This window comes from Prionailurus viverrinus, chromosome C2 (assembly GCF_022837055.1).
Source record: "Prionailurus viverrinus isolate Anna chromosome C2, UM_Priviv_1.0, whole genome shotgun sequence".
In the NCBI taxonomy this organism is placed as follows: Eukaryota; Metazoa; Chordata; class Mammalia; order Carnivora; family Felidae; genus Prionailurus; species Prionailurus viverrinus.
Genome location: NC_062569.1, coordinates 28,673,383 through 28,701,176, shown reverse-complemented (window position 1 = coordinate 28,701,176; position 27,794 = coordinate 28,673,383). Strand labels below are relative to the sequence as shown.

General features: G+C 37.0%; 1 protein-coding gene across 3 annotated transcripts in view; it reads left to right on the top strand.

Moving 5' to 3' along the window:
• ACAD11 (acyl-CoA dehydrogenase family member 11) overlaps positions 1-27,444 on the top strand; it is a 91,182-nt gene extending 63,738 nt beyond the window's left edge. For all 3 annotated transcript variants that reach the window (XM_047876341.1, XM_047876342.1, XM_047876343.1), the window contains exons 14-20: positions 9,616-9,682; positions 10,318-10,403; positions 12,772-12,843; positions 14,334-14,488; positions 25,171-25,287; positions 26,259-26,368; positions 27,204-27,444. In XM_047876341.1, coding sequence (XP_047732297.1) covers positions 9,616-9,682; positions 10,318-10,403; positions 12,772-12,843; positions 14,334-14,488; positions 25,171-25,287; positions 26,259-26,368; positions 27,204-27,318 — 722 coding nt within the window. In that variant the 3' untranslated portion in view covers positions 27,319-27,444. The remainder of the gene's footprint in view (positions 1-9,615; positions 9,683-10,317; positions 10,404-12,771; positions 12,844-14,333; positions 14,489-25,170; positions 25,288-26,258; positions 26,369-27,203) is intronic.
• Positions 27,445-27,794: the final 350 nt, after the last annotated feature.

Below are 27,794 nucleotides of genomic sequence, written 5' to 3'. Positions count from 1 at the left end.
CTCTCATCCTGTATTAGAATATAAGCTTCCTTAGAGCAGGGACTTTTATTTGCTTTGTTCATTGATACATCCCAAGTGCCTAGGATAGTGCCTGGCACATAGTAGGTACCCAGGGATATTTTGAATTAATAAATAATTCTACTTTCCCTTCTGATTCTTATCCCATTTTACTTTACCTTGATGCTATACTTCTTTAATGACTCATTTATAACTGCAGCCTGCATAATTAACAATTATATAATCTCTTCAGTCCATCTGTAGGTACACTACTAGGGGTACCTGGGTGGCTCAGTTGGTTGAACATCCGACTTCGGCTCAGGTCATGATCTCGCAGTCTGTGGGTTCGAGCCCCGTGTCGGGCTCTGTGCTGACAGCTCAGAGCCTAGAGCCTGCTTCAGATTGTGTGTCTCCCTTTCTCTCTGCCCCTCCCCCACTCATGCTCTGTCTCTCTCTGTCAAAAATAAATAAACATTAAAAAAAAAGTTTGTAGATCCACTACTATACAATACTGAATTGTGGGCCTTTGCTTGTGCTATTACTCCTATCTAGACTACTCCTCCCACTCCCTAACTTTAGCTCCCTAACTCCTATTTAGGATCAGATTCAGGTCTGAACTTACCATTACTTAATTCAGGAAGCCTTCCTTTAACCCTCCCAGATTAGATGTATGTACTCTTTACTCCGAGAGTACTCTCTCACTCTGTTGTTAGTAAAATCTTTTATCTTCCATAACAATCACATATCCTGCTATATCCTCAACATTTAGTTGGGTGCCTTAGTTATGGTACCAGTTTACTGAGTAATAATTAAATACATGAATGAATGAATGAATGAATGAATGAATGAATGAATCAGTTTCACTTATCCTCCACAGACTTACAAGTTTACCAGTGGAGCTGGAATTTTGGATCCAATCTTTAATCTTAGACTATTTTCACTTTATCATACTATCTCTTATACATTTTTGTTATTCCATTATGTCATCTATTATAGAATCTTGGTACTTTTATAAAGATATTTAAAAGTATCTATCCTGGGGCACCTGGGTGGCTCAGTGGGTTAAGCGTCCGACTTTGGCTCAGGTCATGATCTCACGGCTGGTGAGTTCGAGCCCCGCGTCGGGCTCTGTGCTGACGGCTCAGAGCCTGGTGCCTGTTTCAGATTCTGTGTCTCCCTCTCTCTCTCTGACCCTCCCCCGTTCATGGTCTGTCTCTCTCTGTCTCAAAAGTAAATAAACGTTAAAAATATGTAAAAATAAATAAATAAATAAATATATCTATCTATCCTTTTCCTTTGTTTTACACCCCCAATAATCACATGTTTTCTTATAAATAGGATTCCCTTCTTGTAAATTAGTTATAATACTATAATCTTTACATCTTTCTAATTTGGACAACATGTTTTGCTAACTCACACATACCCATGCCCTGGGGCATAAAGGATCTCAGAATCAAGCCTCTTCTCGTAGTATATACCATATGAAATATGGTGAAACTAGTTTGTTGCCTGGCCTTTTCGTATATTTTCCTCCTCCCCAGACAGACTAGAAGAGATAGTGTTGATGGGGAAGACTTGACAAAATATGAAGGGCAATCATGTAGCTTGGAGATTAGGGAAAAGTATCACTTACCATAAGCAACTTTTCAAAGTGCTAACTTGATGTTCTTTTAGTGCCCCCCCCCCTTTTGTACTTGTCTCCTACTTCTCATTTCCCTAAGAACAGAGTCTTCATGATTCCAACTGGCTGCTCGCCATAAATTGTCTCTCACCCTTCCTGCCTTAACATAGCAATGTCCCTTGTTCCTGAAGAATCTCTCTCACCACACCCATTTATCAGCCTTCCTCTTGTAGCGGTATTTACTACAGATATTTGTAATAGATGTTTGGAAAGCAATCTGACTAAACTAAATATTGTATTATCACTGAAAATATCATGGATATTGAGATATCTATTGAACATTTAGATAATCTCATGACTTCTCTTTAAGTTCATATTGTATATGAGTTTTTTACTTAGCATTTTTGCTGAAGCATTTTTATGTTATTCCAAATTCACTCTGTTGTTTTCATAACTAAATAATATTTTGTTGTGTGGATCATAATTTGCCTTTCCATTCAGCTATTATATATGACTTACAGAAGATTTCTAGTGTTTTGTTATTACAAATGATGTTACAAAAAGCATCTTTGTAGATAATGTGGGAAACTAAATTTAATCGGAGAAGTGAAGAATGATTAACCATGTATAATTGTCTCTTTCTTACACAAAAGATCGCATTTTTGCTCTTCTAACCAAAGGATAATCAGAGAGTTCTTTCAGATAAGTGCATAGAAAGGTTCCTTATTCTTTTTTGGGAGGGTTCCATTATATGGACACAGCACAGCATATTTCAATAGTCTCCTATTGATGGATATTGGTTTATGTCCCAATTCTTTGCAAATACAAACAATACTACTGCAGTGAATAATCTCGTGCATCTGTCTTTTCATTCAGGAACAGTTATATCTGTAGGACAAATCCCAGAAGTTGGATTGATGGAACAAAGAGTAATTGAATCTGTAATTTTGATGGATATTGCCAAATTGTAATGCCTAGGGATATTACCTTGTACACCCATCAATAATGCATGTGTCTATTTCCACAGAACTTTGCCAGTAGAATGTGTTGTTTGACTACCATTTTGCTTTCTAATGACTTGTAACAGATTCGGTACTCTTCCCATCTTCTTGCCAGCCATGTGTGAAATATTTTCTCCCAATTGTTTTATTTTGCTTTTTAATTTTGTTTTTTAATGTGCAATAGTTTTATATAAACAAATCAATTGATCTTTTTATTTCATTTGTCATTTTTAAGTTTTAAAATTTCTTTCCCATCCATCAATTTCATAAATATTAAATTATTTTTTCTTATAGTTTTTTATGGCTTGATTATTTAAATGTTTAAAATTTTTCAGGACACCTGGGGGGCTCAGTCAGTTAAGCATTTGACTTTGGCTCAGGTCATGATCTCAAGGTTCCAGAGTTCAAGCCCCACAGCCGGCTCTGTGCTGGTAGTTCAGAGCCTGGAGCCTGCTTCATATTCTATGTCTCCCTCTCTCCCTGCCCCTCCCCTGCTCACACTCTGTCTGTCTGTCTGTCTCTCTCTCAAAAATAAGTAAACACTAAAAAAAATTTAAGAATTTTCGACTCTGATATATTTGAAATTGATTTTGATCCAGCCATATTCTGTAATGATGACAGCAGTAGTGCAGCATTTAACAATAATTGCATGATTACTACGTATAAACCTTTCTAGTGGTGGAATAAGTGAATTTCAAAGGGTGTTTCCCCCATTAAAAATAACACACACTCCAAGAGAACACATTAAATTGGGTTTTTTTCCTTAAATGTGGTTGCATGATCGACATTTTTTTTTAACAAATGGAAATTTCATTGTAAAATGGTATTGAACTCGTAACAGTTTTTATTCCAATTTGAATTAAAGCTAAGTGTTAGTATTAAAGCTAAGACCAACTGAAGTTTAAGTATTTCACCTCAGAAATTCAATGTTGGTAGAAGAAATAGCTTTGAGACTCTGTGGACTGCTCACTGTGCTTCATGCTATATATTATTTACATCATTTTCTTTATTGTTACCACATCCATACCTAATGGCCATTTTTTTTCTCCACCTGCCACCTTTTTTTGTGTTAGAGACTGATTTTGTTTGATAAACCATATGGTTTGTAAACGCCTAAAAAATTAAAACTCACCAGCAAATTTCAGAGAGATGTCATTTTCAGCCTGCCTTAATCCTGGCACTTGAACAATCTTGAAATACCACAGAGTCTGAATTAAAAACAACATTATTTTATCTGTGCCATCTGTTTTCATTCATGAAGGGCTGTGACACAACAGATATTTTTCAATGTTTTCTGGCCTATTCAGATTTCCTCTAATATATTTCATTTACGACATTTGGTATCCTGTTCATTAAAATAATAAGAAAAGAGCAAAAGCTCTTTTTAGAAGAAGGTTATGTTTCAGCTGTTGCACCTGCCAAATTCTGCATGTAGCTGAGTTGAGATGATATATTTGTGAGGGGTTTTTCCCAGTTTCTGAAATATCAAGGTTAAATCAAAATATCTCAAAATTTACAAACTATGCATTCACCCTTATTTCCTCTACTTAATGACCCCAAAAGAAGAGCCAGTTTAGAAGTTTTATTTTTTAGAATCTGAATTGTTTTCCATATTAGATTGAATGAGCAGAAGCAAAGAATTATTTGCCTTGTTTCTTGAGTTTCTTCAAAATTTACCTGATGTCTGCAATCTATTAAGCACGTATATAAAGCTATGGCAACAATTTTTCATGATAGAGCAAGGCAAGAAATGCTACTGGGAAATATTAGAGAAAGATATATTCTGAATATTAGAAAAAGACCCTGGCTTTCATCTAGGCTTGAGAGAATTGTAGAAAAGATTTTGCTTTTGAAGGATTCAGCTTGTGGTCATCTAAGGTTGGATAAAAGATTTATCCAAGATGTCCTTGATTACTAGGATAGCCAGTAGAGAAAGAAAAGATCTCTAATGAAAATTAACCCCAGATTGTGCCATTATGTTCTAATCTGATTTTCTGAAGTACGTCCACATGGAAATCATATGTGCTAAATGAAGCAAGTGGCCTGACCCTTTCAGGCTGTGGGCCCCAAGGCTTCCTACAACTAAAACTTCAAAAACTCAAAGTAGAAAAAATACTTGAAAAATGAAAAGTGAGCCTCTCTGGAAAAAAATTTTTTCTCTAATTTCCAACTAAGAATCAAAGCACAATTGCATATTATTGCACAGCCAAGACCACTCAAGTGTAAAAAAATTCCCCAGTCCGCTATTTTCAGAGAAGAAATTTCAGTTAAGATCCACAATACACTATGGGTGTGTGTGTGTGTGTGTGTGTGTGTGTGTGTGTGTGTGTGTGTATATATATATGTGTGTGTGTGTGTGTGTGTGTGTGTGTGTGTGTATATATATATATATATATATATGGGGGGTTGTGTGTGTGTATACAATCATCCTAATGTTTTTCAGATTCTCTCAGATTCTCAGATTAGTGGAATTCATTTTTTATCTATTAGCACCTATAAAAATCAGAAGGACACACTCTTATAGAACAGTGATGCACAGTTTGGAAATTCAAACATGATTAAATAAGTGAGTTAAGTGGACTCACCATCAAAGGTATAACATCTGAGATTTTTTTAACTTAATTTTGAAATATGTGAATGGGGAGATCTTTTCTCATTAAAATTTGGCAGATGCCAGTTGAAAGAAACATCCTTCTTTTAAAGAGAGCCCTGTGAGAATTGATTGAAAAGGAAATTCCATTAAATATGAAAGAACCCAAATTGTTTTAAAACAATTATATTTTAGGTGCACCTGGGTGGCTTAGTCGGTTAAGCAACTAACTCCTCATTTTGGCTCAGGTCATGATCTCACAGTTTCTGAGATCAAGGCCCACACTGGGCTCTGTAACACAGCACTTGAAAGCCTGCTTGGAATTCTCTCTCTCTGCCCCTCCCCCACTTGTGCTCATGCATGAGCTTTCTCTCTCTCTCAAAATAAATAAATAAACTTTAAAAATTCTTTTAAAACTGTAATAAAACAATTATATTTTAACCTTAAATATATTTTACTTTACATGTATGATTCACAATACAGAGTAGAGGGGATTAGAATTTTAAACTTTTGGTTCTTTGTACTGTAACTCCTGCCCTTTCCTAATTAGATATTTATTTTATTGTTTTACATTTTTGATTACTTTTTAAGCCTTGAAATGACTTCTAAATCTCTCCTCTACATCCTCATCTGACAGAATCTCTTCAAGCTCTGTTTTATAACATAAGAATATGAGTACTCTTACTGCTGTCTCTACCTTTTATCCCTCCCTTCCATATTGTACCCTATGTCAGCCACAGCGTCTATTTTTACATTGTCAAGATTACTAAATTTATGTTCCTTCTTGCAATATCATGATTGACCATAGGATGACTATAAACATTGAAAACCAACAAAAGCACTTGCCTTATAGGACTATGTAAATAGAAGTTTTCTTCCTTTCTTTCTTTCTTTCTTTCTTTCTTTCTTTCTTTCTTTCTTGTCGGCTTCATGCCCAGTGTGAAGTCCAATGTGGGGCTTGAACTCATGACCCTGAGATCAAGACCTGAACTGAGATCAAGAGTTGGATGTTTAACCAACTGAGCTGCCCAGGCTCCCCAATTTTCCTGGAGTTTCTAATTGCCATTTTTCTTTCACTGCATTTTTTACTTGTATCATATTATATTCCCACCTGTACCCCTTTACACATACACACTTGTACCTTTAAATTGTACCTGTGATTCTAGTGAGTTTTCCCCTTTCTGGAGACCTTTCTCTTAGAGTCGTCATTCAATCCTGTTCCAATCTGGACTGAACATCTTTTAGGCATATTTCAGTACAATTATCCTGGATATCCATAGATTACTTTTCTAGCATCTACCATCTTTTAGATCCTCTATCTTCCTTTGCTTAGGTACATTCTTAACTTTTTGAGGAAAAAATGCATAATAAGTCAAATTATCTGAGATCTTATGTGTCTGGATAGGTATTTATTTTGCCTTAACGGAGATTGACACTATGGTATCAATAGTATCAATCAACAGATCGAACTCTTCATTCTCTGTAGCATCTCTTGTTGCTGATGAGAAATCTGATGCAAGTCTAATCCTCCTTCCTTTAGAGGTTGCTTGTTTTTTCTTTTTAAAACCCTTTAGGATTTTCTCTTTATTGTTGATGTTTTGAAACATCACAAGCATGTGTCTAGAGATAGATTCTTCTTGCCAGTCAGTGGTCCTTTTAATTTGAAGGGTTTTTTTTTTCAGTTTTAGAAAACTTTCTTCTTTGTTTCTTTGATAAATTCTTCCCTTCATCTTTCTCCCTTTTTTGGGGGGGAGGGACTGTTTTCTCTTTATTTGGCCTCTTACTGTGATGTTAGGACTCCATATTTTTGCTCTAAGTGTCTCTGATCTTTGCTCTCCTATTTTCAGTCTCTGACTTTTTCCTTTGCTCATGGGAAATTTACTTGATTTGATTTTTAGTGCTTCTGTTAAACTTTATAGGTTTTTAGCCACCATATGTTAATCTCTAAGAGTTTTTGTTTTGTTCTCTGGTTGTTCCTGTTTCATAACATCCTCTTCTGGTTTTATGGCTGCAATACATTCAAATCTGTCTGATTACATTAACTAGAGTTTTTGTTGTTTGCTTTGGCTCATTTTGTTGTGTTTAGGTTCTCTCTTGTTTTATTTTGTTTCTCTATAGTGAAATTTACAGTTTATTTATCTTAGGCATTCATCGTCTTTAATGCTGCAGGCAGGCTCTCTTCACATACTACAGATCTTTGGTTTTCTGTTCATACTTAAGAGAAAAGGAAGCGTAGGTGGTAGAGTTTTTCCCCTTTATTAACACAGAGATTTTTTCCAGCCATGTTCCTCTCCTGGGTGGGAATTACATAAGGAAACTTTTGGTGGTGCAGTGCTGGGACTCAGTTTAGAGTCAGCTGATTGGAAGCTAGCTTTCAAGCTACAGCCTCCAAGTCTCAGAATAACTTTATCCAGTTTTTTGGTAACATTCTACACACTTCTGTTTTTCAGGTTACGTATGTGCCTGTAGAAGTGCTACCTGGTACATCTGCCAATCTTGAACTTATTCCCCTTTTGTAGCCTTGCTTCTCAGTCATACCTTCTGACTCTGGGGCCAGGACCCTCTCCCTTTACAGTTTCATACATCATTTTCTGGACTGACTTGCCTTTATTGGTCAACTTGCCTTTATCTTTTTCCTAGATATTTATTGAAATCTCTCATCCGTTGGTCACCACCAACACCCCCAGTTCTATCCCTCACCTTCTCTACTTCCTTTTCTGTTATGGTAATCCCTTCATTGTGCTTTAATATTTTTATTTCAGTGGAATCTCAGGAGCAATGGGGGGCAAACATAAATTTATGCCATCTTGAATCTCTCTAAGTTGGTTTTAGAAAAGCTACCAATTCAGTTTCCATTCTGAACTCTAGCAAATTTTAGAATGTTTCCACTGTATGGTTTTTTATTTATTTCGTATCTCCTCAGATAGAATGAAAACACAAGAGCCATAACTGTACATTCTATTTCATTTGTTTCTTCTATAGAGCCAGATACTCAACTGTAAGGAATTTTAAAATTTCAAATGTGAGTGTTGGGGTTTAAAGTAAACCCCTTTTCTCTAACTTTACTCTTGACTTTAATCCTTCTGTTTCTTTATCTCTGCTTGCCTTGGTCCCTATTTCTTGCCTAATCAACAACATTCACAAACTTTTGTTATAGTATGTTGTTTTAATTGTTCTATTTTATTGTTAGTTGTAGTTGTTTATCTCTTACTATGCCTAATTTATAAATTAAACTATATTCATGCATATTTCAAATAACACAGATCTCAGCACATACATCTCCTAGTATGATCACAAACTACAAGAAAATAAAGGGGCACCTGGATGGCTCAGTTGGTTAAGCATCTGACTCTTGATTTCAGCTCAGGTCATAATCCCGGGGTCGTGGGATTGAGCATGGAGCCTGCTCAAGATTCTCTCTGTCTTTCTGGGGCACCTGGCTGGCTCAGTCAGTTGAGCATCTGACTCTTGATTTCATGTCATGATCCCAGGGTTGTGGGATCAAGCCTTGCATTGGGCTCTGTGCTAAATATGGAGCCTGCTTAAGATTCTCTTTCTCTCCCTCTTGCACCGTTCCTCCACTCCCCCGTTTGTGTGGTCTCTCTCTCTCTTCCTCTCTCTCTCAAAAAAATTGCTCTCTCCCTCTGCCCCTTACCCACACTAGTGCACTCACTCTCACTCTCTCTCTCTCTCTCTCAAAAAATATCTAGACCAGATGGCGTAGTCTGGATAGGTACTGAGATCCTCAGACCAATGAACCTTTACCCAAATTCATGCCTGGGGAAATGATATCTTTCTCAGCCACTGGTTGGGTAGTTAATATCATATGAGTTTAAGTACTTTCTTGTCCAGGATCGCCTGGGTAACTCCAACTCTTGATTTTGGCTCAGGTCATGATCTCGCAGTTCATGAATCTGAGCCCTACATGGGGCTAATAGGGCAGAGCCTGCTTGGGATTCTCGCTCTCCCTTCCTCTCTTTGACCCTCACTTTTTGTCACTCTCTCTCCAAATAAGTAAACTGAAAAAAAATTTTTTCTTGTCCATATGTCAGAAAATATGAGATCTAAACAGGACGAGATACACTAGAAAAATTTCACAACCTTTCTAACAGGCCGCGATAGTATGAATGGGGCAGCCGTCCTTAAGGGTTGCAGCCATTTCGGGGCTTTGACTTCTGATTATTTTTGTGCAGCAGGTCTCATTAATGAAGTCCATTCTTGGCTTTGCCTGATCATTTTTCTTGGGTGATGTACAGTTTTATACATAAGCATTTTTTAATGAATCAAGGATTTTCTTCCTATTTTTTTGCAAGATAAACTTAGAAGGATTAGAACTTCTAGGGTGAAATGTCAGACTAAAAATTCCTTTTTATGATGTATTCTGCTTATTTTCTCCCTGATTTTAGGAGCTGGGAATCCAAAGTGCACAATCGCAATTGTTTTGGGAAGAACTAAAAATACCTCTGCAGCCAGGTAATAAAATAATTGTGATTGAAAAATTTACTTGGGAATAAGAACTACTGTTTCTACCCACATAATTTACTTAAAATACACCATTTAGAATTACAAATCATAATAATATAAAGCATATTATGAGATTAATGTTACATTTGTGTTTCACAATTGTTTTGCTGTAAGATTATATCTAGGAACATTTTAGGGAGTGTTTCTATGCATTCTTCAATGTGGAATTTCTTGTATTAAAAAGTGTTGCTGAATCCTCAAAGCTGTTTGGGTCAGATTATGAGACATATAGAAATTTTCAGAACTGTCTGTAAGTAATTAAGTGATTATATATTTAGATCAAAGGCGATAGTCTTGCAACATTTGATACTGTATATCAGTTCCTAGTTTCCACTCTGAGCAATGAGAAGCTCAATCAAATAACTTTAACTTATTTTCAACTTATCACTGTTATTGTTCCCAAATACAGCCTGCATCCAACTGTGCCTGATGTATGCCTTTTACACAATTCCCATTCCAGTCATCATTGCTTACATGAGTACGTGGTAACAACAAAAAAAAAATAACAATTGCAACTCCACCTAGCATCTGTTTTATTTTTCCACATAGCAAACTTTTCCTAACATCTGCTTTTCTTTAACCAGACACAAACAATACACCATGGTTCTTGTTCCTATCAACACACCTGGAGTAGAAATAATAAGGCCTTTGTCAATTTTTGGCTATATGGGTAAGTACTCAACCAAGATAAGCATGCATTAGCTAGCAGGAAGACGGGAATATGCAGTAACACTGAAGGTAACAGCATTATAGTATAGGAAATGTGTTCTTAGAAATCCTTTGGTGTTGACAACTATCTTAATATAAATGCCAGTGGTGGTGGTGGGGGGGAAATATATATATGTGTGTGTGTGTGTGTGTGTGTGTGTGTGTGTGTGTGTGTGTGTATACACACACACACATATATATGTATATATATACATACATACATAAATGTCAGTGGAGCTCAGAATAGAGCAAATAAAGCTGATACAGCACTGGACCTCACTTTGTTTACTTTTGAGAAAGGGTAGATTGTATTCAAGGAACAGTAACTCTGGCTGCTATTCATCCCTTTGTCATCCAGCAAAATGGATTAACGAAATAGACTTAGAAAAATTAAATCTATATAATCCACAATGAAATTCACTTTTATCTTCAAGTTTAGCTTTCTTAACCAATCGAACTGCAAGGGCTATTAATAAGCAATGAGCTCTGGAGCACCTGGGTGGCTCAGTCAGTTAACTGTCTGACTCTTGTTTTCATCTCAGGTAATGATCTCACGGTTCGTGGGTTCAAGTCCTGCATCGGGCTCTGTGCTGGCAGCGTGGAGCCTGCTTGGGATTCCCTGTCTCCCCTCATCCTCACAAAATAAATAAACATTTTTTTAAAATCTACTTTTTTTTTTTTTATTTTTTTTGGCGTTTATTTCTGAGAGACAAAGAGAGACAGAGCATGAGCATGGGAGGGGCAGAGAGAGGAGGAGACACAGAATCAGAAGCAGGCTCCAGGCTCTGAGCTGTCAGCACGGAGCCCGACGCGGGGCTTGAACTCACAAACCGCGAGATCATGACCAGAGCCAAAGTCGGATGCTTAATCGACTGAGCCACCCAGGCACCCCTAACATGTACTTTGAAAAATAAGCAATGAGTTTTGATTGATTTGAATGCAAAACTTTTCCATTCTTCTGTGCTTGGGTGGAATTTCTAAGAAGCAAGGATACTTTTGTTTCTGGCCACCCAGCTCAAGCTCATGTTCGTTGTTGCCTTGCTGCTCAGGTAATTCACTCAGCAAGTATTTATTGAGGGCTGACCACTGTTCTAGGTGCTTAGAATACATTAGTGAGCACAATAGGTTAGGATCTCTGACCTCATAGAGCTTACATGATAGGGGAAAGAGACAGGTGATAACTACAAACATGTAAATAAGTAAATTATAGCAACTTAGCAGGTAATAAATGCTATGGAAAAGTTTATTGAACCTCATGCTCTGTGGTGACCCTGGCTTTCTCTTTATTGTTGAATATGGCTAATAAAAATGTTCAAGTAGCAGATGAAAGACTTAGAGTTTTAGAGAACATTTGGCATCACCTTCCATAGGATGCACCCACAGATTAAGTGTCGTTTGCAAGAAGATGATGAACAAGTTCACTGGAGCAAATTGTGAATGGGAATTTGTTGGGTTGCAGAGCAATAGCCTGAAGACCCCCCAAAATGGATTTATAATTTAGGTTGCCTGGAAATAACCTCCACTTCAGAGCCTGTGTTTGAATTTGCAATGAGACAAATTCACCAGCACCTCTCCAACTCCCCATGCCCAAGGCCAAAAGAAACAATTGTAGAGATGGTTGATTGTTAATGTCTATTCTGACAGGAAAAGGGTGTGGAGTTAGCCTGAGATTATCTCCAGAACCAGGGGTTGGGGAGGCAGTAAGGAAGGGTGGGCGGTGTGACGTAGACAAGAGTGTGAATGTGTTCCCATTCTCTGTCAAATGCCAGCATTTCCCAGAGGCAAACACATAGTGAACAAGCCTGGACTGGGAGAACACATACCTCAAGGCCCAATCTGTGCTGAGCCTGTTCTGTCCCTTTGAGCAGGCGCTTTGCATGTCCAGGCATTGGTTTACACAATGATAAAATAAGAAACCTGAATCACATTACTCACTTTCGACTTTTGAACTATTGGAAGCTTTTTTTTTTTCCAAGCATAATTTTCTGTGGAAGGCCATACATAAAAAAAGTCTCAGAAAAGAAGCAATAATCAAACAATAATGATCTGATTGGATGTATGAAAATGTCTTCCCTTCTAGTAACTCTACAACTTCAGAGAATGAGTTTGAAAACCTCTGGATCAAATGATTTCTAAAATCTCTTCGAAGTGGAACAGTTGAGTTTTCTGGGTTCTAGGGTGCTAGGCGTTCAGAGTTCAAGATCTACCTAGGAATATCTGTGACATATGAGGCTTTTAACTTGGACTTCTTTTGAGTAATTATTAATTACATACGAGTATTTTTTGGTCAACCCATTTTGATCTTCAAAATTATATTTTCTATTTTATAGATTATTTACATGGAGGACATTTTGAGATCCACTTTAATCAAGTACGAGTTCCTGCCACCAATATAATATTAGGTGAGATAACTTTGGAAAAATGATTCTCCAGTACTGTGTACTAAAATATTTTCAGGTCTAAATCTGGAAAAGATATGAAGTCTACCTTAATTTAGGTATTTTTCCCTCCTAGATACCTTTCCCTCTTACCCCATTTGTAAGAGAACATTTTTCCATTTGGTGGATTTTCTTACATGAAATAATGTTTTATTTAAGTGTTTGATATGGTTTTATATATCACATTAATTGAAAACCTAGCTAAATACAAAAAATGCACAATTCAGAGCGACACACTGTTTCCTAAAATATGATCTTCAGGCCTCTACTTGTTTTAAGAAAACCTCACAGTACTTTCTGAACTTAAGTCTTACATACAAACACATTAGAATCATAAGTAACTTTGCATACTGAATACCTGGAATGACTTGACCCTCTTGCTTATTGGAATCCTACCCAACCTTCAGAGAACATCTCAAGTGGTACCTCTTTCAGAAAGGTTTTTGTGTTCTTCACCCCATCCACTCAATAAACCCCTGCTGCCTGCCGAGTCCTGAGGATACAAGCTCTCTTTCCTTTGCCTTTCTTTGTTCTCCTCCATATCCCTTATCCTTAGCATCCTTGCCCCCACTTCTAGATTCCGAACTCCTAGTGAAGGGACTGTTTCTTATTTACCTTTGTAACCATTACAGCATTTATAAAACAGTATATGCATAGTTGGTACTCAGGAGACATTCTTAAATTGGATTAAAATGTTTAATGATTGTGGTTTAAAAAACATAGAGATCAGAGGGGCACATGCACCCCAATGTTTATAGCAGCACTATCAATAATAGCCAAATTATGAAAAGAACCCAAATGTCCATCGACTGATGAATGGGCAAAGAAGATGTTGTACCTATATACAGTGGATTATTACTCAGCAATCAAAAAGAATGAAATCTCAACATTTACAACAACATGGATGGAACTAGAGTGTATTATGCTAATGAAGTAAGGCAAAGAAAGACAAGTATCATGATTTCACTCATAGGTGGAATTTAAGAAACACAACAAATGAACATAGGGGAAAGGAAGGAAAAATTAAAAAAAAAAAGGGGAGGCAAGCCATAAGAGACTCTTCTCTTAAATACAGAAAACAAACTGACAGTTGTTGGCAGGGAGAAGGGTGGGAGTATGGGCCAAATGGGTGATGGGCGTTAAGGAGGGCACTTGTTGGGATGAGCACTGGCTGTTATATGTAAGTGACGAACTACTAAATTCTACTGAAACCAATACTACACTATATGTTAACTAACTTGGATTTAAATTAAAAACAAAAAAAAAAAGATTTTCTAGTCCCCCTCTCCCCACAAAAAAAAAGTTCTACAAATAATGAACATTATTACAGAACTGACTTTTCTCCTATCAGAATGCCATTTTCATTGAGGGCAGTTCATCATTTTCTCAGCATTTATTTAAATAACAAAGTAAATGGCTGTGGTCACTTTCATGTTCTTCTTTCTTTCTTATAGGTGTAGGCAGGGGATTTGAAATCGCCCAAGGCCGCCTTGGACCTGGTAGAATCCACCACTGTATGAGAATAGTAGGTCTGGCAGAACGTGCTTTGCAGATCATGTGTGAACGGGCAACAAAAAGGGTGGCCTTTAACAAGAAACTGTTTTCACATGTAAGGATGATTACTTACTTGAGTTTATTGTAGCCCCATGCACTACTGACCTTGAAACAAAATAGCATTACTTGGTCATAGAGAGATCTCCTCTACATAAATAAGATGGGTTTTTCCCCCATAAAGTATATTTATGTCTGTACGTAAATATAGTCTGATGGAGATCTTTAGCTTTGTGAAAGATTAAATAATTCCTAAAGTGCTTCAACACCTCAGTGCAAACAGTATGGACAATTCCTTCAACTTTCTCAGATTCTTGCTCTCTAGAGAACCTGGTACATTAGCACTTCTCTGTAGAGAAGGCTGTCATAAAGAAGAAGGATTGGCCTTGTTCTTTGGCTTTCTGGAGGGAGTACGTGAGGAAATATAGGAAAATAACCTAAAGCTCAGTAAAAGGAGAGAGATCAAAAAATGGAATGGACTGCCATTCTTTGCCTTTCTTTGTTCTCCTCCATATCCCTTATCCTTAGCATCCTTGCCCCCACTTCTAGATTCCGAACTCCTAGGAAGTCTAGGAAGTGAGTTCCCTGTCACTGGAAAACTGCAAGTAGAAATGGGATCAGTATTTGGTGGGATGTTCATGATTTTTTGAATTCCCAACTATAAATTATGTACTGCGAAGTCTGTTGTTTACAAAGCAGAGTAAACAATATAGTTACATGTGAGCAGTATAGTCAGAATTAGAGAATATTTATCAAGAGGGAAAAGAAGCTGTCATTCCAACTTCCTTGGAAAACTTTATAAGAGAAGTGGGATATTCAAGTCATCTCCCAAAAGACCTTGTAACTTTTAAGGCAAGAAAAATTATTTTTTACATATTCAGTACTTAGGATGCTAACGGTTTAGTGGGGTGGTAGAATTGTGTTTGTGTTTGCTGGACACGTGTGTTTTAGTACTTTGGTCCCCTTGTCAAGTACATTTGTGAGAATCTTTTAAAATTTCGTAGTATATTTTTTATTTTAAATTCCTGTAGGCTATGTTTGCTTTTTGTGATATTATTCAGCATATCTGTAATTTAGTTGTAACACAGTTTTATGGGAAAATACAGCCTATCTTATGGTACACACCTGGGAGTAATCTGTGGGGAACCCTTTTAATATATGGTGAGGGCAAGGGTTCAGCTGTTGGATGGACACTGTAGGAGAAAGTAAGGTATGAACTTTTGGGGTTGTGGATACAACTCCGTGCTGCTCTGCTCTGTGTATGAGCTAAAGAGTTGCTCGTGGCATCAATATCACTTCCTACATACACTTTTCTCTTTTCAAGATTGCCACCCAAACCCCGGAGCAGGATGAAGGGCGGGCACAGAGAGGTTGCCCCACAGACCTCTTAAACACATAAAAGCACTCTGCTTAAGTTTCATGAGAGATGTTTTTAACACTGTATCAGAGGGAGATTTCCCTCCTGCTTTTTGTAAGTTAATGTATCAAGCAGAACAAGCCCCAGCTTTTCAAAAATATGCCTCCCTTCACTGGAAACTTCTTGCACTTGGCACAAAGAAAATAATCTGGCAGAAGCAAAAGAGATGTGGAGGCATATCATAAACAAAAATCTGAGCCAGATTTTTTTTCAATTTATGAAAGTAACATTCCATTTCCATGAATTTGGAGATTCTTTCCAGCTGCCTTCTAAATTATTCCAGGCACTAAAGCAAAAAGTTCTGTATCAAAATTCTGTTTTAGTAAATAAATCTGACAACTCCTTAGAGCACTCAGTTTCTTTCCACTTAATGCTTTTAAGCAAATCTAGGGTCTATAGAGACCCAGCTGAGAACACTTTCCTTTATTCCAAAGCTAAGAAATAAATGTATTTGTAGTCTGTTCATGAAGTTATAATCACCCAGCTTTACAGCCATCAAAAATATACTCACCACTGGGCCTTGTTTGAAATTGTTAATGCAGAGCCTGGTTTCAACCTCTATGGAGTCATCCGATAGAAATATACTGGTGACACACAAATGTAATTTAAAATTTTCTATCAACTACATTTTTTAAAAGTAAAAAGAAACAGAAGAAACTGATATTTGTAATATATCTTATTTAACTCACTATATCCAAAATGTTATCATTTCAACATGAAATATAAAAGTATTATTAATAAGATATTTTACTTTCTTTTTAAAAAAATACCCATTTTTCTAAATTGGTTGTAGATTTCACACTTGTAATGCATCTCAAGTCAGACTAGGCATATTTCAAATGCTCATAGCCACATGTGGTTAGTAGCAGCTACCATATTGAACATCTCTGTTTTAGGGAAACTGATCAAATAGCCACTGTTTAAGAAATGTACTAGCACAAACATAACCAAGCATAAAAATGACTGTGGAAGGTTAACGTGGCTCTAATAATTGTACTGTAATTGGCTGCTGGTCAAACTTGACAAATATGGTTCTCTACTGTAAACAGCAGTTCTATGACTAGGATTGGGAACAACAACAAAAACCCATACGGTTAACCAGAAGCATTTGTTATTGTCTACTGAGTTTCAGTGCTGAATTCTCAATGTTTGCTTGCTTGTGGGATTTATGATAAGTTTTGGTCCCCCTATTCTCCACTTACCTCCCACTTCTCTTCGAAGTTTTTACCAATGGAGAAAACTTACTAAGACAATTAAGAAACAAGTACCAACTTTTTTTAATTAAAATTTTTATTTTGAGGTCATCATAGATTCACATACAGATGTAAGAAATAATACAGAGAGATCCCTTATTCCCTTTCCTAAGTTTCCCCCAATGGTAACATCTTGCCAAACTAGACTACAAAGTCAGAACCAGGATATTGTCATTGATATAGTCCAGATCTAGAACATTTCCATCATTGGGGCACCTGCGTGGCTTAGTCGGTTGAGAATCCAACTCTTGATCTTGGCTCTGGCCATGATCTCACAGTTCATGAGTTCAAGCCCCACATCAAGCTCTGTACTGACAGTGTGGATCCTTCTTGGGATTCTCTCTCTGCCCCTCTGTGCGCGTTCTCTGTAAATAACTTAAAAATTTACATTGCCATAAGGATCCCTCATCTTGTCCTTTCATGGCCATACCCACTTCCTCATTTCTTATCCTCACCTCCTCATTAACCCCTGACAACCTTTAATCTCTTATTCATTTTTATAATTCTATCATTTCAAGAATGGAATCATATAGTATATAAACTTTTGGGGTTGGTTTTTTTTCACTCTGCATAATTCTTGGAGATTCATCCAGGTTATGTGTATCAATAGTTGGTTCCTTTTTTTTTTTTTAATTTTTTTAACCTTTATTGATTTTTGAGACACAGAGAGAGAGCATGAATGTGGGAGGTTCAGAGAGAGAGGGAGACACAGAATCTGAATCAGGCTCCAGGCTCTGAGCTGTCAGCACAGAGCCCGACATGGGGCTCGAACTCACGGATTGTGAGATCACGACCTGAGCTGAAGTCCGATGCTCAACTGACTGAGCCACCCAGGCGCCCCAATAGTTGGTTCCTTTTTATGTCTGGGTAGTATTCTTTGGTATGGATTCTCACAGTTTAGCTGTTTACCTGATGAGGCACATCTGGGTTGTTTCCCATCTGTGGCTGATACAATTAAAGCAGCTATAAACATTCATGTACAGGTGTTTGTGTGAACATAAGTCTTTTCTTTCTCTGGGATTAATTCCCAAGAATTCTGGGTCATGTGGTAGTAGCATGTTTCGTTTTTAAAAAAAACCAGCAAACTCTTTTCCAGAGTGACTATACTGTTTTCCATTTTCACCAGCTGTGTAGTAATGATCCAGTTTTTCCACATCCCCACCAGCATATGGTGTTGTCACTGTTTTGTTTTTAATTTTCTTTTAGCCATCCAATAGGTTTATAGTAATAACTCATTGTGGTTTTTATATTTTCCTAATGGCTAGTCATGTTTGAACATCTTTCATGTGACTATTTTCCATCTTATATCCTCGTTGATTCATGTCTTATGCTCATGCTCTTCCTGGATTTTGTGTGTGTGTGTTTTGCTTTTTAATTGCTGAATTTGGAGAGTTCTTCATATTTTCTAGCTAATTCCATTGCTAAATATTGACTTGCAAATATTTTCTCTGTCTCTGTAGCTTATCTTTTCATCCCCTTAACAGGGTCTTTCACAGACCAAAATTGTTTCATTCTGATGAGCTCTAATTTGTCAGTTTTCCTTTTATGGATCGTGTTTCTAGTCTCAAGTCTAGGAACACTTTGCCTCACCCTAGAACCTGACGATTTTCTTCTATAATTTTTTTCTATGAGTCTGCAATCTATTTTGAGTTAATTTTGGTATAAGGTATATGAGAATTAGGTCAAGGTTTATTTCTTTGCCTATGGATGTCCACGTGCTCAGCGCCATTTGTTGAAAAGGCTAGCTTTCCTTAATGGAATTGTTTTACATCATTCTCAAAAATTAGGCATATTTGTGTGGGTCTATTTCTGGTTCTCTGGTGTATTCTTTTATCTATGTCTGCCCCTCTGCCAATACCATGCAGTCTTGATTACATAGTTACATAATTAATCTTAAAATCAGGATGGCTAATTCATCTCACTTTATTCTCTTCAAAATTCTAGTTCCTTTGCCTTTCCATATGAACTTAGAATAATCTTGTCTATGGCTTCAAAAAATCCCCCTGAGATTTTGATAGGAATTGTGTTAAACCTATATATCAGTTTAGGAAGAAATGACATCTTTATTATGTTGTGTCTTCTAATCTGTGAACACAGTATGTCTCTCCACTTTATTTAGCTTTTCTTTGATTCTTGCTATCATCTACATGTAGCTTTTAGCATACAAATCCTATACATTTTGTTATATTTACATCTAAGTATTTTAGTTTTTTGAGTGATTATAAATGATATTGTGCTTTTAATTTTGGTGTCCATGTGTTCATTAATGGTATATATAAATATAATTGATTTGTGTATGTTTATCTTAAAATTCAGTGACCTTTCCAAACTCACTTATTAGTTTTGTAGATTGGGTGGGTTTTTTGTTTGTTTTTTTGTAGACCATGGTGTCATCTCCAAGTACGAGAAAGTTTTAATTCTTCCTTTCAGATATGTATATATTTTATTTCCTTTTCTGGCTTAATATCACTGGCTAGAACCTCTAACACTTTATTGAATAAGAAAGGAGAGTGTATATCCTTGCCTTATTCTCAATCTTAGGGGAACATTAAGTAATAATGTTAGCTATAGGTTTTTTTAATGTTCATTTTTGACAGAGAGAGAGACAGAGCACAAGTAGGGGAGGGTCAGAGAGAGAGGGAGACACAGAATTCGAAGCAGGCTTCAGGCTCCGAGCTGGCAGCACAGAGCCCGACGCGGGGCTCTAACCCACGGACCGCTTCATGACCTGAGCCAAAGTGGGATGCCTAACCGACTGAGCCACCCAGGCGCTCCAAGCCATAGGTTTTTTTTTTTTTTTTTAGATATTCTTTATTGAGTTCCCCTCTGTAATTAGTTTTCTGAGGATTTTTATCTTTTATCATGAATGAATGGAATTTTGTGAAATGATTTTTCTGCATTGATTTATATGATCATGTGATTTTTCTGCTTTAGCCTTTTTAAGATGGTAGAGTGCATTAATTGATTTTCAAATACTGAACCAGCTTTGCATCCTTGAAATAATCCCAACTTTGTCATGGTGTATAATTCTTTTTTATATATTGCTGAATTCTACTTGCTAATGTTTTGTTAAGGATTTCTGAATGTGGAGTCATGAGGGATATTGGTCAGTAGTTTTTTGTTTTGTTTTTGTACTGTCTTTATCTGATTTTGATATTAGGATAATACTGTGTTTACAAAGTGATGTGGGAAGTTTTCCCATCTCTTTTATTTTCTGGAAGAGATTGTCTCGATTGGTGTTAATTCATCTTTAAACATTTGGTAAGAGTTCTCTAATGAACCCATTGGGCCTGGAGATTTGGGTCCGGGAGGTAGCTTTTTTGAAGATTGATTTCCTTAATAGTTATAGGGCTATTCAATTTATCTGTTTTATATTGAATGAATTGTGGGTGGTTGTGTTTTTTGAAGAAGCGGTCCATTTTATCTAAGCTGTCAAGTTTGTTGTTTAGAGATGTTCATAATATTCTCTTGTTACCCTATTGATGTCTGCAGGGTCTTTAGTGACATATCCCCCGTTTCATTCCTGACATTGGTAATTTGTGCCTACTTTTTCCTTTGTCAGTCTTGTTAGAGGCCTGTTGCTCTTAATGATCTTTTCAAAGAATATAAAATATATTATTAATACATAAAACTATCCAATATAATTGTTATATTAGGGTTTAACATTAACAGGATCTTTGTTTTATTGATTTTCTCTTTTTTTTCAATTTTACTGATTTCTGCTCTTTATTATATACTTTCTTTTGCTTTCTTTGGATTTATTTTGCTCTTTTATTTTGGTTCTTGAGGCCATAGCATGGATTATTAATTTGAGACTTTTCCTCTTTTCTAATATATGTTTTTAGTGCTATAAATTTCCCTCAGTGCTGCTTTACCTGTGTCCCACAGATTGTGATATATTGTGTTTTCATGTCAATTCAGCTCAGTGTCTTTTTCAATTTCCTTTGAGACTCTTCTTTAACACATGAATTATTTAAAGGTATGTTACTTAGTTTCCAGCGTTTGGAGATTTTCCTGTTCCTCTGTTCTTAATTTCTAGTTTGATCCCATTGTGGTTATAAACAAAGTCTGTATTATTCCATTTCTTTCAGATTTGTTGAGATTTGTTTTATGGCTCAGGATATGGTTTATCTTATTATATGTTTGAGGACACTTGAAAAGAATGTGTACTCTGTTGTTGGGTGGAACATTGCTTGGTAGTGTTGTTAAATTGCTGTATATTCTTGCGGATTTTCTGTCTAGTTGTTCTCAGTAGTTGAGAGAGGGGTGTTAAAGTCTCCAACAAGGATTGTGGATTGGTTTACTGCTCCTTTGGTTTCTATCAGGTTTTTGTTTTATATATACATATTCAGCAGCTCCACTGTTTGATGCATATACATTTACAATTTGCCCTTTTATCATTGTATAATAACCCTCTACGTCTTTGGTGATTTTCTTTGTTCAGAGTCTGCCTTACATGATATTAATATAGCTGTTTCTACTTTCATTTGATTGTTTCTATACTATATATTTTTTATTCTTATTTTTGCTTTCATATTGCCTATATCATTATATTTGAAGTGAATTTCTTCTAGATGGCATTTAGGTGGGTCATGTTTTTCAATCCACTCTATCAGTCTTTGTCTTAAGTCTGCCATTTAATTTTTTTGTTTTGTGTTTGTTCTGTTTTTCATTTCTGTTTTCTTTTTCCTGATTCCTTTAGATTAAGTTAGCATTTTTAGAATTCCATTTTGATTTATCTGTAGTGTTTCTGAGTGTATCCACACACTGAGGCATGTGTGCAGAGCACATAAACAACTTGACTGAGTTCTCAAAAGCCATAAACTACTGAAACTCACTGAAGGTAAGATAGATAACCATAGTATTCTGCAACTAGTAAAGCAGTTGAATTCATAGTTTAAACTCTGCTGAAATAAGAAATCATCAGGCCCAGATGGTATCACTGGTAAATGCTACTAAACAGGTAAAGAAGAAATAACACCAATTCTCTGCAGTCTTTTCCAGAAAGTAGAAGCAGAGGACACTTGCCAACTCATTTTGAGGCCAGAATTGCCCTAATCCAAAACCAGATAAGAACAAACTAGACTAATATAGATGCAAAAACCTATTAGGAAATAAAGTCCAGCAATATATAAAAAGAATAGTATACCACAACCAAGTAAGGTTTATCCCAGGAATGCAAGGCTGATTCATACTCAATTCCTAAGAAAAAAATTATTGTAATCTGCCATGTTAGCCTGAAAAATAAAAAGCACATAATCATGTCAACTGATCCAGAAAAGCACTTGACAAAATTCAGCATGTATTCATGATGTAAACTCTCAGCAAACTAGGAATAGAAAGGAATTTATTCAGCCCAGTGCAGAGCATCTGAAAAATTAATGATGGAAGACTAAATGCTTTTCCCCCAAGATTGGGAACAAAGCAAGGATGTTTACTCTCACTACTCATATTTCTCATCATAGAGGAAGTCCTAGCCAATGCAGTGAGTCCAAAAAAAAAAAAAAAGCATACAGTTAAGGGAAACAAAGAGGTAAAACTGCCCATATTCACAAACAACATGATTATTAGAAAATCCCGAGGGATCTACCAAACAAAACAACCTTCCTAGAACTGTGTTGAGCAAAGTCATGAGATATAAGATCAACACATAAAATCCATTTTTTGAACAACTGGAATGAACTAGAAACTGAAATTCAAAAAATACTATTTACAATAGACTTTTAAAACACAGATCTAACAAAACATATATAGTATCCAAATGCTAAAAATTATAAAATTGATAAAAGAAATCAAAGGAAACCTAAATATAGAGAAATACTGTGTCCATGCACTGTTAAACTAATAGTACAGACGTCAGCTGTCTTCAAATTGATCTATAGATTTAATGTAATCCTAATCTGAATCCCAGCAGGACTTTTTTTGTAGATATCAGCAACTGGTCCTAAAAATTATACAAAATGCAAAGAAACTAAACTAACCAAAACAATTTGAAAAAGAAGAAGAAAGTTGGAGGAATACGGTCACTACCTGATCTAAAAACTTACTGTAAAGTACAACAACCATGACTGTGTGGTATTAGCAGGGGGAAAGACACATAGATCTTTGGAACAGAACTGAGTTCAGAAATAATCTCATAAAAATATGGGTCAAATGATTTTTTATATAGGTGCAAAGGTAGTTCATGGGGAAAGGTTAATCTTTACAGTAAATGGTATTGGAAAGGTTGAACATTTATAGGCAAAAAAAAAAAAAATGAACCTTGTCCTAAAGCTCATACCTCACATAAAATTTAAATATATTATCGATCTAAATGTAGAAGTTAAAACTAGAACACTTCTATTTAAAAAACAAAACAAACAAAAAAAAAAACAAACCTTTGTGTCCTGGGATTAGGCAAAATGTTTTTAGACATGCACCAAAAGAGCAACCATAAGAGAAAAAAATTGACAAATTGGACATCATTTAAATTAATCACATTTGTCCTTTGAAAAGTTACTATTAAGAAAATGAAAATGCTACAGACTGGGAGAAGATATTTGCAAACTGCCCATCTGACAACTGACTTGTATCCTTAATAAAGAACTTAATAAAGAATAAACAGCAGTAAGAAAACAATCCAATGTTAGAAGTGGGCAAATGACATGGACATGCCATCAAAGCAGATATATAGATGGCAAATAAGCACATCAAGAGGTGATCCACATTATTAGTCCTAGAGAAATGCAAACTTAAACTACCATGTAAGAGCTCTGCTCACTGTTAAAATGACTAATGTTAAAAAAAAAAAAAAGTGCTGATGGTTTTGAGAGCAGTTGGAACTATTAACTGTTGGTGGGAATGCAAAATGGTACAGCTGGTCTGGAAAACTGACAGCTTCCTATAAGCATTTACCAGATGATCTAATAATTCCATTCTCTACATCTGCTTTAAAAAATGCAAAGTATAGTCTTACAAAAACCTGTATGCACATGGTTATAGAAGCTCTGCTAATAATCACCAAAAACTAGAAACCACCCAAATATCCGTCAGCAGGTGAATGGTTAAACAAACTGGTACATCCCTGCAATGGAATACTACTCATTCATAAAAAGGAATGAACAGTTGGTACACAGAACTTGGTCAATGACACTCAAAAGCATTATGCGGAATGAAAGTAGCCAGTCTCTAAAGAATACATGCTACATGATTCCATTTGTATGACATTCTGAAAAATCCAAAACTATAATAACTGAGAAACTAGAATAACTGATCAGTGGTTGTGAGAGTTTAGGGGTTGGGGAGGGTGTGACTAAAGAAGGGCATTGGCTTTAAGGGGAGATGGAATTGTTCTAGATCTTGATTGTGGCTACACCAATCTATAGGTGGGGTACAACTGATAGAACTGTTCACCAAAGGTAAAGGTCATTGTTACTAAATAACAACACAACCAAGGACTATTATTGCACCTTCCCCACACTGAAATTGTCCTGGGAATTATCTCGATTATAATCTGGTCCACCATCAGACATTATCCAAGTGTCAATGAGATTATGAGATTAGCATTCAGGAGGGCCAGTGAGGAATGTTTTGGCAATAAGACGGTTGCTCAATTCAGCCATCTTGACTTTAGACATCAAGATATCCAAAATAAATTATTTTTCTGAGCAAATAAAATTTCTTTCTAAAATCTAACAATGTTAATTGTAGCATTCCACAAGTATGTGGTTGCCTGGTATATATCAAGTAAGTCAACTCTTCCATTAAAAAATAATGGAAGGGAAACAAAAATATAAAAACAGGGAAGGGGACAAAACCTAAGAGACTCTTAAATATGAAGAACAAACAGGTTGTGGGAGGGGATGGGCTAAGTGGGTAAAAGGCATTAAGGAATCTACTCCTGAAATCATTGTTGTACTATATGCTAATTTGGATGTAAATTTTAAAAAAATTAAAAATAAAATAAAAATAGAGTAAGGCTTGGGAACAGTCAATAGCCTGGAGTATTTTACCAAACTACAAAGTTCTATTGGATGTGGACTCACAACTTAGCCACTCCTCCTTTTTGTTGCCCTTTGCTCCCCCCTGCAGGAGGTTGTGGCTCACTGGATTGCTAAAAGCCGCATTGCCATTGAGAAGATACGTTTGTTGACCCTGAAAGCCGCCCACAGCATTGACACTGTAGGCAGCACTGGTGCTAAGAAGGAGGTGAGGCCCCTTGGACCACCATCTGCCAAGGCTTCTTCCGTTTCTTTCACCCACTGGTCATTTCAGGTTTCGTGGTACCCTGATGGCACTCAGAATATTGGAAGTTTCCATGTGATTTTGGTTTTCAAGATTATAGATACAGGTCACTTGCTAGTTTTCCTTTCACTTGCCTGTTTTAGGGAATGATTTTCAGGGTGCAGAATATCTTCAGTATTCTTGAGATGCAACAAGGAAGAGGGAAATGCTAGACTACACAGACTTGGAATTGTACACAGTATGTCACTTTCTGCTAGCCATGTGGCCTTGGGCAAAGTATCTGATCTTTCTGCCTGTGGCCTAGGGTTTAGCAAAGAGTGACAAAGATGACATAGAATGTGTAGCACTTTGCTACCACATAGTGAATGTTTCATAAGAGACTCCTTTCATTCCCTGCTTTATGTTTCTGGCTTACATGGAGTAAGAACGTGATCGTTTAATTCTAAAAGCCAATAAAATTGGTAAAAGAGAACTCATTAGTGAAGGCTCTTGAATTCTTTTTTTTTTTTTGACTTTTTTTTTTTTTTTTTTAAGTAGGCTCCACACCCAACATGGGGCTTGAACTCACAACCCTGAGATTAAGAGTTGCATGCTCTGAGCCAAGCAGGTGCCCCTTGAATTCTTTTTTATGATCCCTAAGGTGATGAATGTGATTTATCAGCTGCCTTAAATCCTTTTGGAAACAATCAAGTTATAAATAATAAAATATGATTTGGAAAAGATCTCTCATTCCAGAATGTATTGATTGCAATATGGCCATTAGTGGCATTACAACGGATCTCTTTGATGGATGCCAACAAAGATCCTGTTTCAGTGATGAATTAATATGGGAAAGTTCCCTTGTCTCATTTCACAAAGAAAATACAGATTATATAAAATTCTGCCACATTGTATATTGTCGAAGAGAGAAACCTTCTTATATCTTGCTTATGCAGATTGCAATGATTAAAGTGGCTGCCCCTCGGGCCATCTGCAAAATTATTGACCGGGCGATCCAAGTGTGTGGAGGCGCAGGTGTTTCCCAGGACTACCCTCTGGCTACCATGTGAGTAGATGTCACTCAGTAATCGTCTTCATCTGGCAGGCTTGGAATGGGACTAGAAATCTATAGCTGCCTCGACACTGTTTAAGAAGAAAATACAGACACTAAAAGTATAGTTCAAAGCTAAATGAGGTAATATAGGTGCAATCAATGGTTGCTCTTAGGATCACAATTATTTCACTGGGCACATTGGGGCTCGTGGACTAGCGAGGAAATGGCATAGGGGTTCACCCTGAAACCAGTAGGATCACACAGGATCACAGATGGCAAAGGGAGCCCAGAGCTGGGCGTAAGTATGTCCTTAGGTCTGTTTGCCATGTCTGCAGGGATGCCTCAGGCCAGCGACCATCTCAGGTCCAGATTCTGGTGGCTGGGAGCCGAGGAACACTCTCCATTGCCTGTCACCTCGCAGCCCCCTGCCACCTTCTCTCGCACACTGGAGAATCTGGTGCCGCACCAGTTTTTCCCAGAAATCTTTAACCATAAGAAAGAACTAAATATATAGTACTACATATAGAAGTGGTACATATTTAACTTCACTGCCTGTGGCTTACCTGAGGTATCTCTTAGGTCTAGCAACTTCTAGAGCAAACCAAGACTGAGATTAAGCCCATTGCACTGGGCCACTTAAGATTCCTCTTCCCAGGGCGAGAACTTTAAATGGCATTTCCAAGCCCTTGGGCTTACTTTCCTTGATTTTCTTTGTGCTTTTTCTCATCACCGTCTTGGCAAGATTTCAAAAATGAATAGTCCTGGCTTAGAATCAGAGTGACTGACATTAAAGTAGCAGGTTTCTCTTTGATAACTCCTGCCATCCCTGCACTTTTTGTTTTTCCAGGTATGCCCTAACACGAGCTCTGCGCATAGCAGATGGGCCCGATGAAGTCCACCTCTCTGCGATCGCAGCACTGGAGCTGCGGGACCAGGCCAGAGACATGAGGTCCAAGGTGTAGGAGGCAGCGGCATCTCACCTCCAGACAGACTTCTCGAGCTCCAGCATTTGCACCTCATTCTGTTTTTGCACCAGTTTGAGCACAGGATTAACTGCTCGTTTTCAGTAAAGATTTGAGCATCTGGTTTTTTTTTTTGTTTTTGTTTTTCAACGTTTATTTATTTTTGGGACAGAGAGAGACAGAGCATGAACGGGGGAGGGGCAGAGAGAGAGGGAGACACAGAATCGGAAACAGGCTCCAGGCTCCGAGCCATCAGCCCAGAGCCCGACGCGGGGCTCGAACTCCTGGACCGCGAGATCGTGACCTGGCTGAAGTCGGACGCTTAACCGACTGCGCCACCCAGGCGCCCCGAGCATCTGTTTTGATCAGTGGGTCTTATCATTTTAAGGGTCACACAGGTTTAAGTTAAATAAGAAATTGTATAGCTGCCATCATTCAGTCTATCACCTAAGCATTCAGCATTTATTTTTAAAACA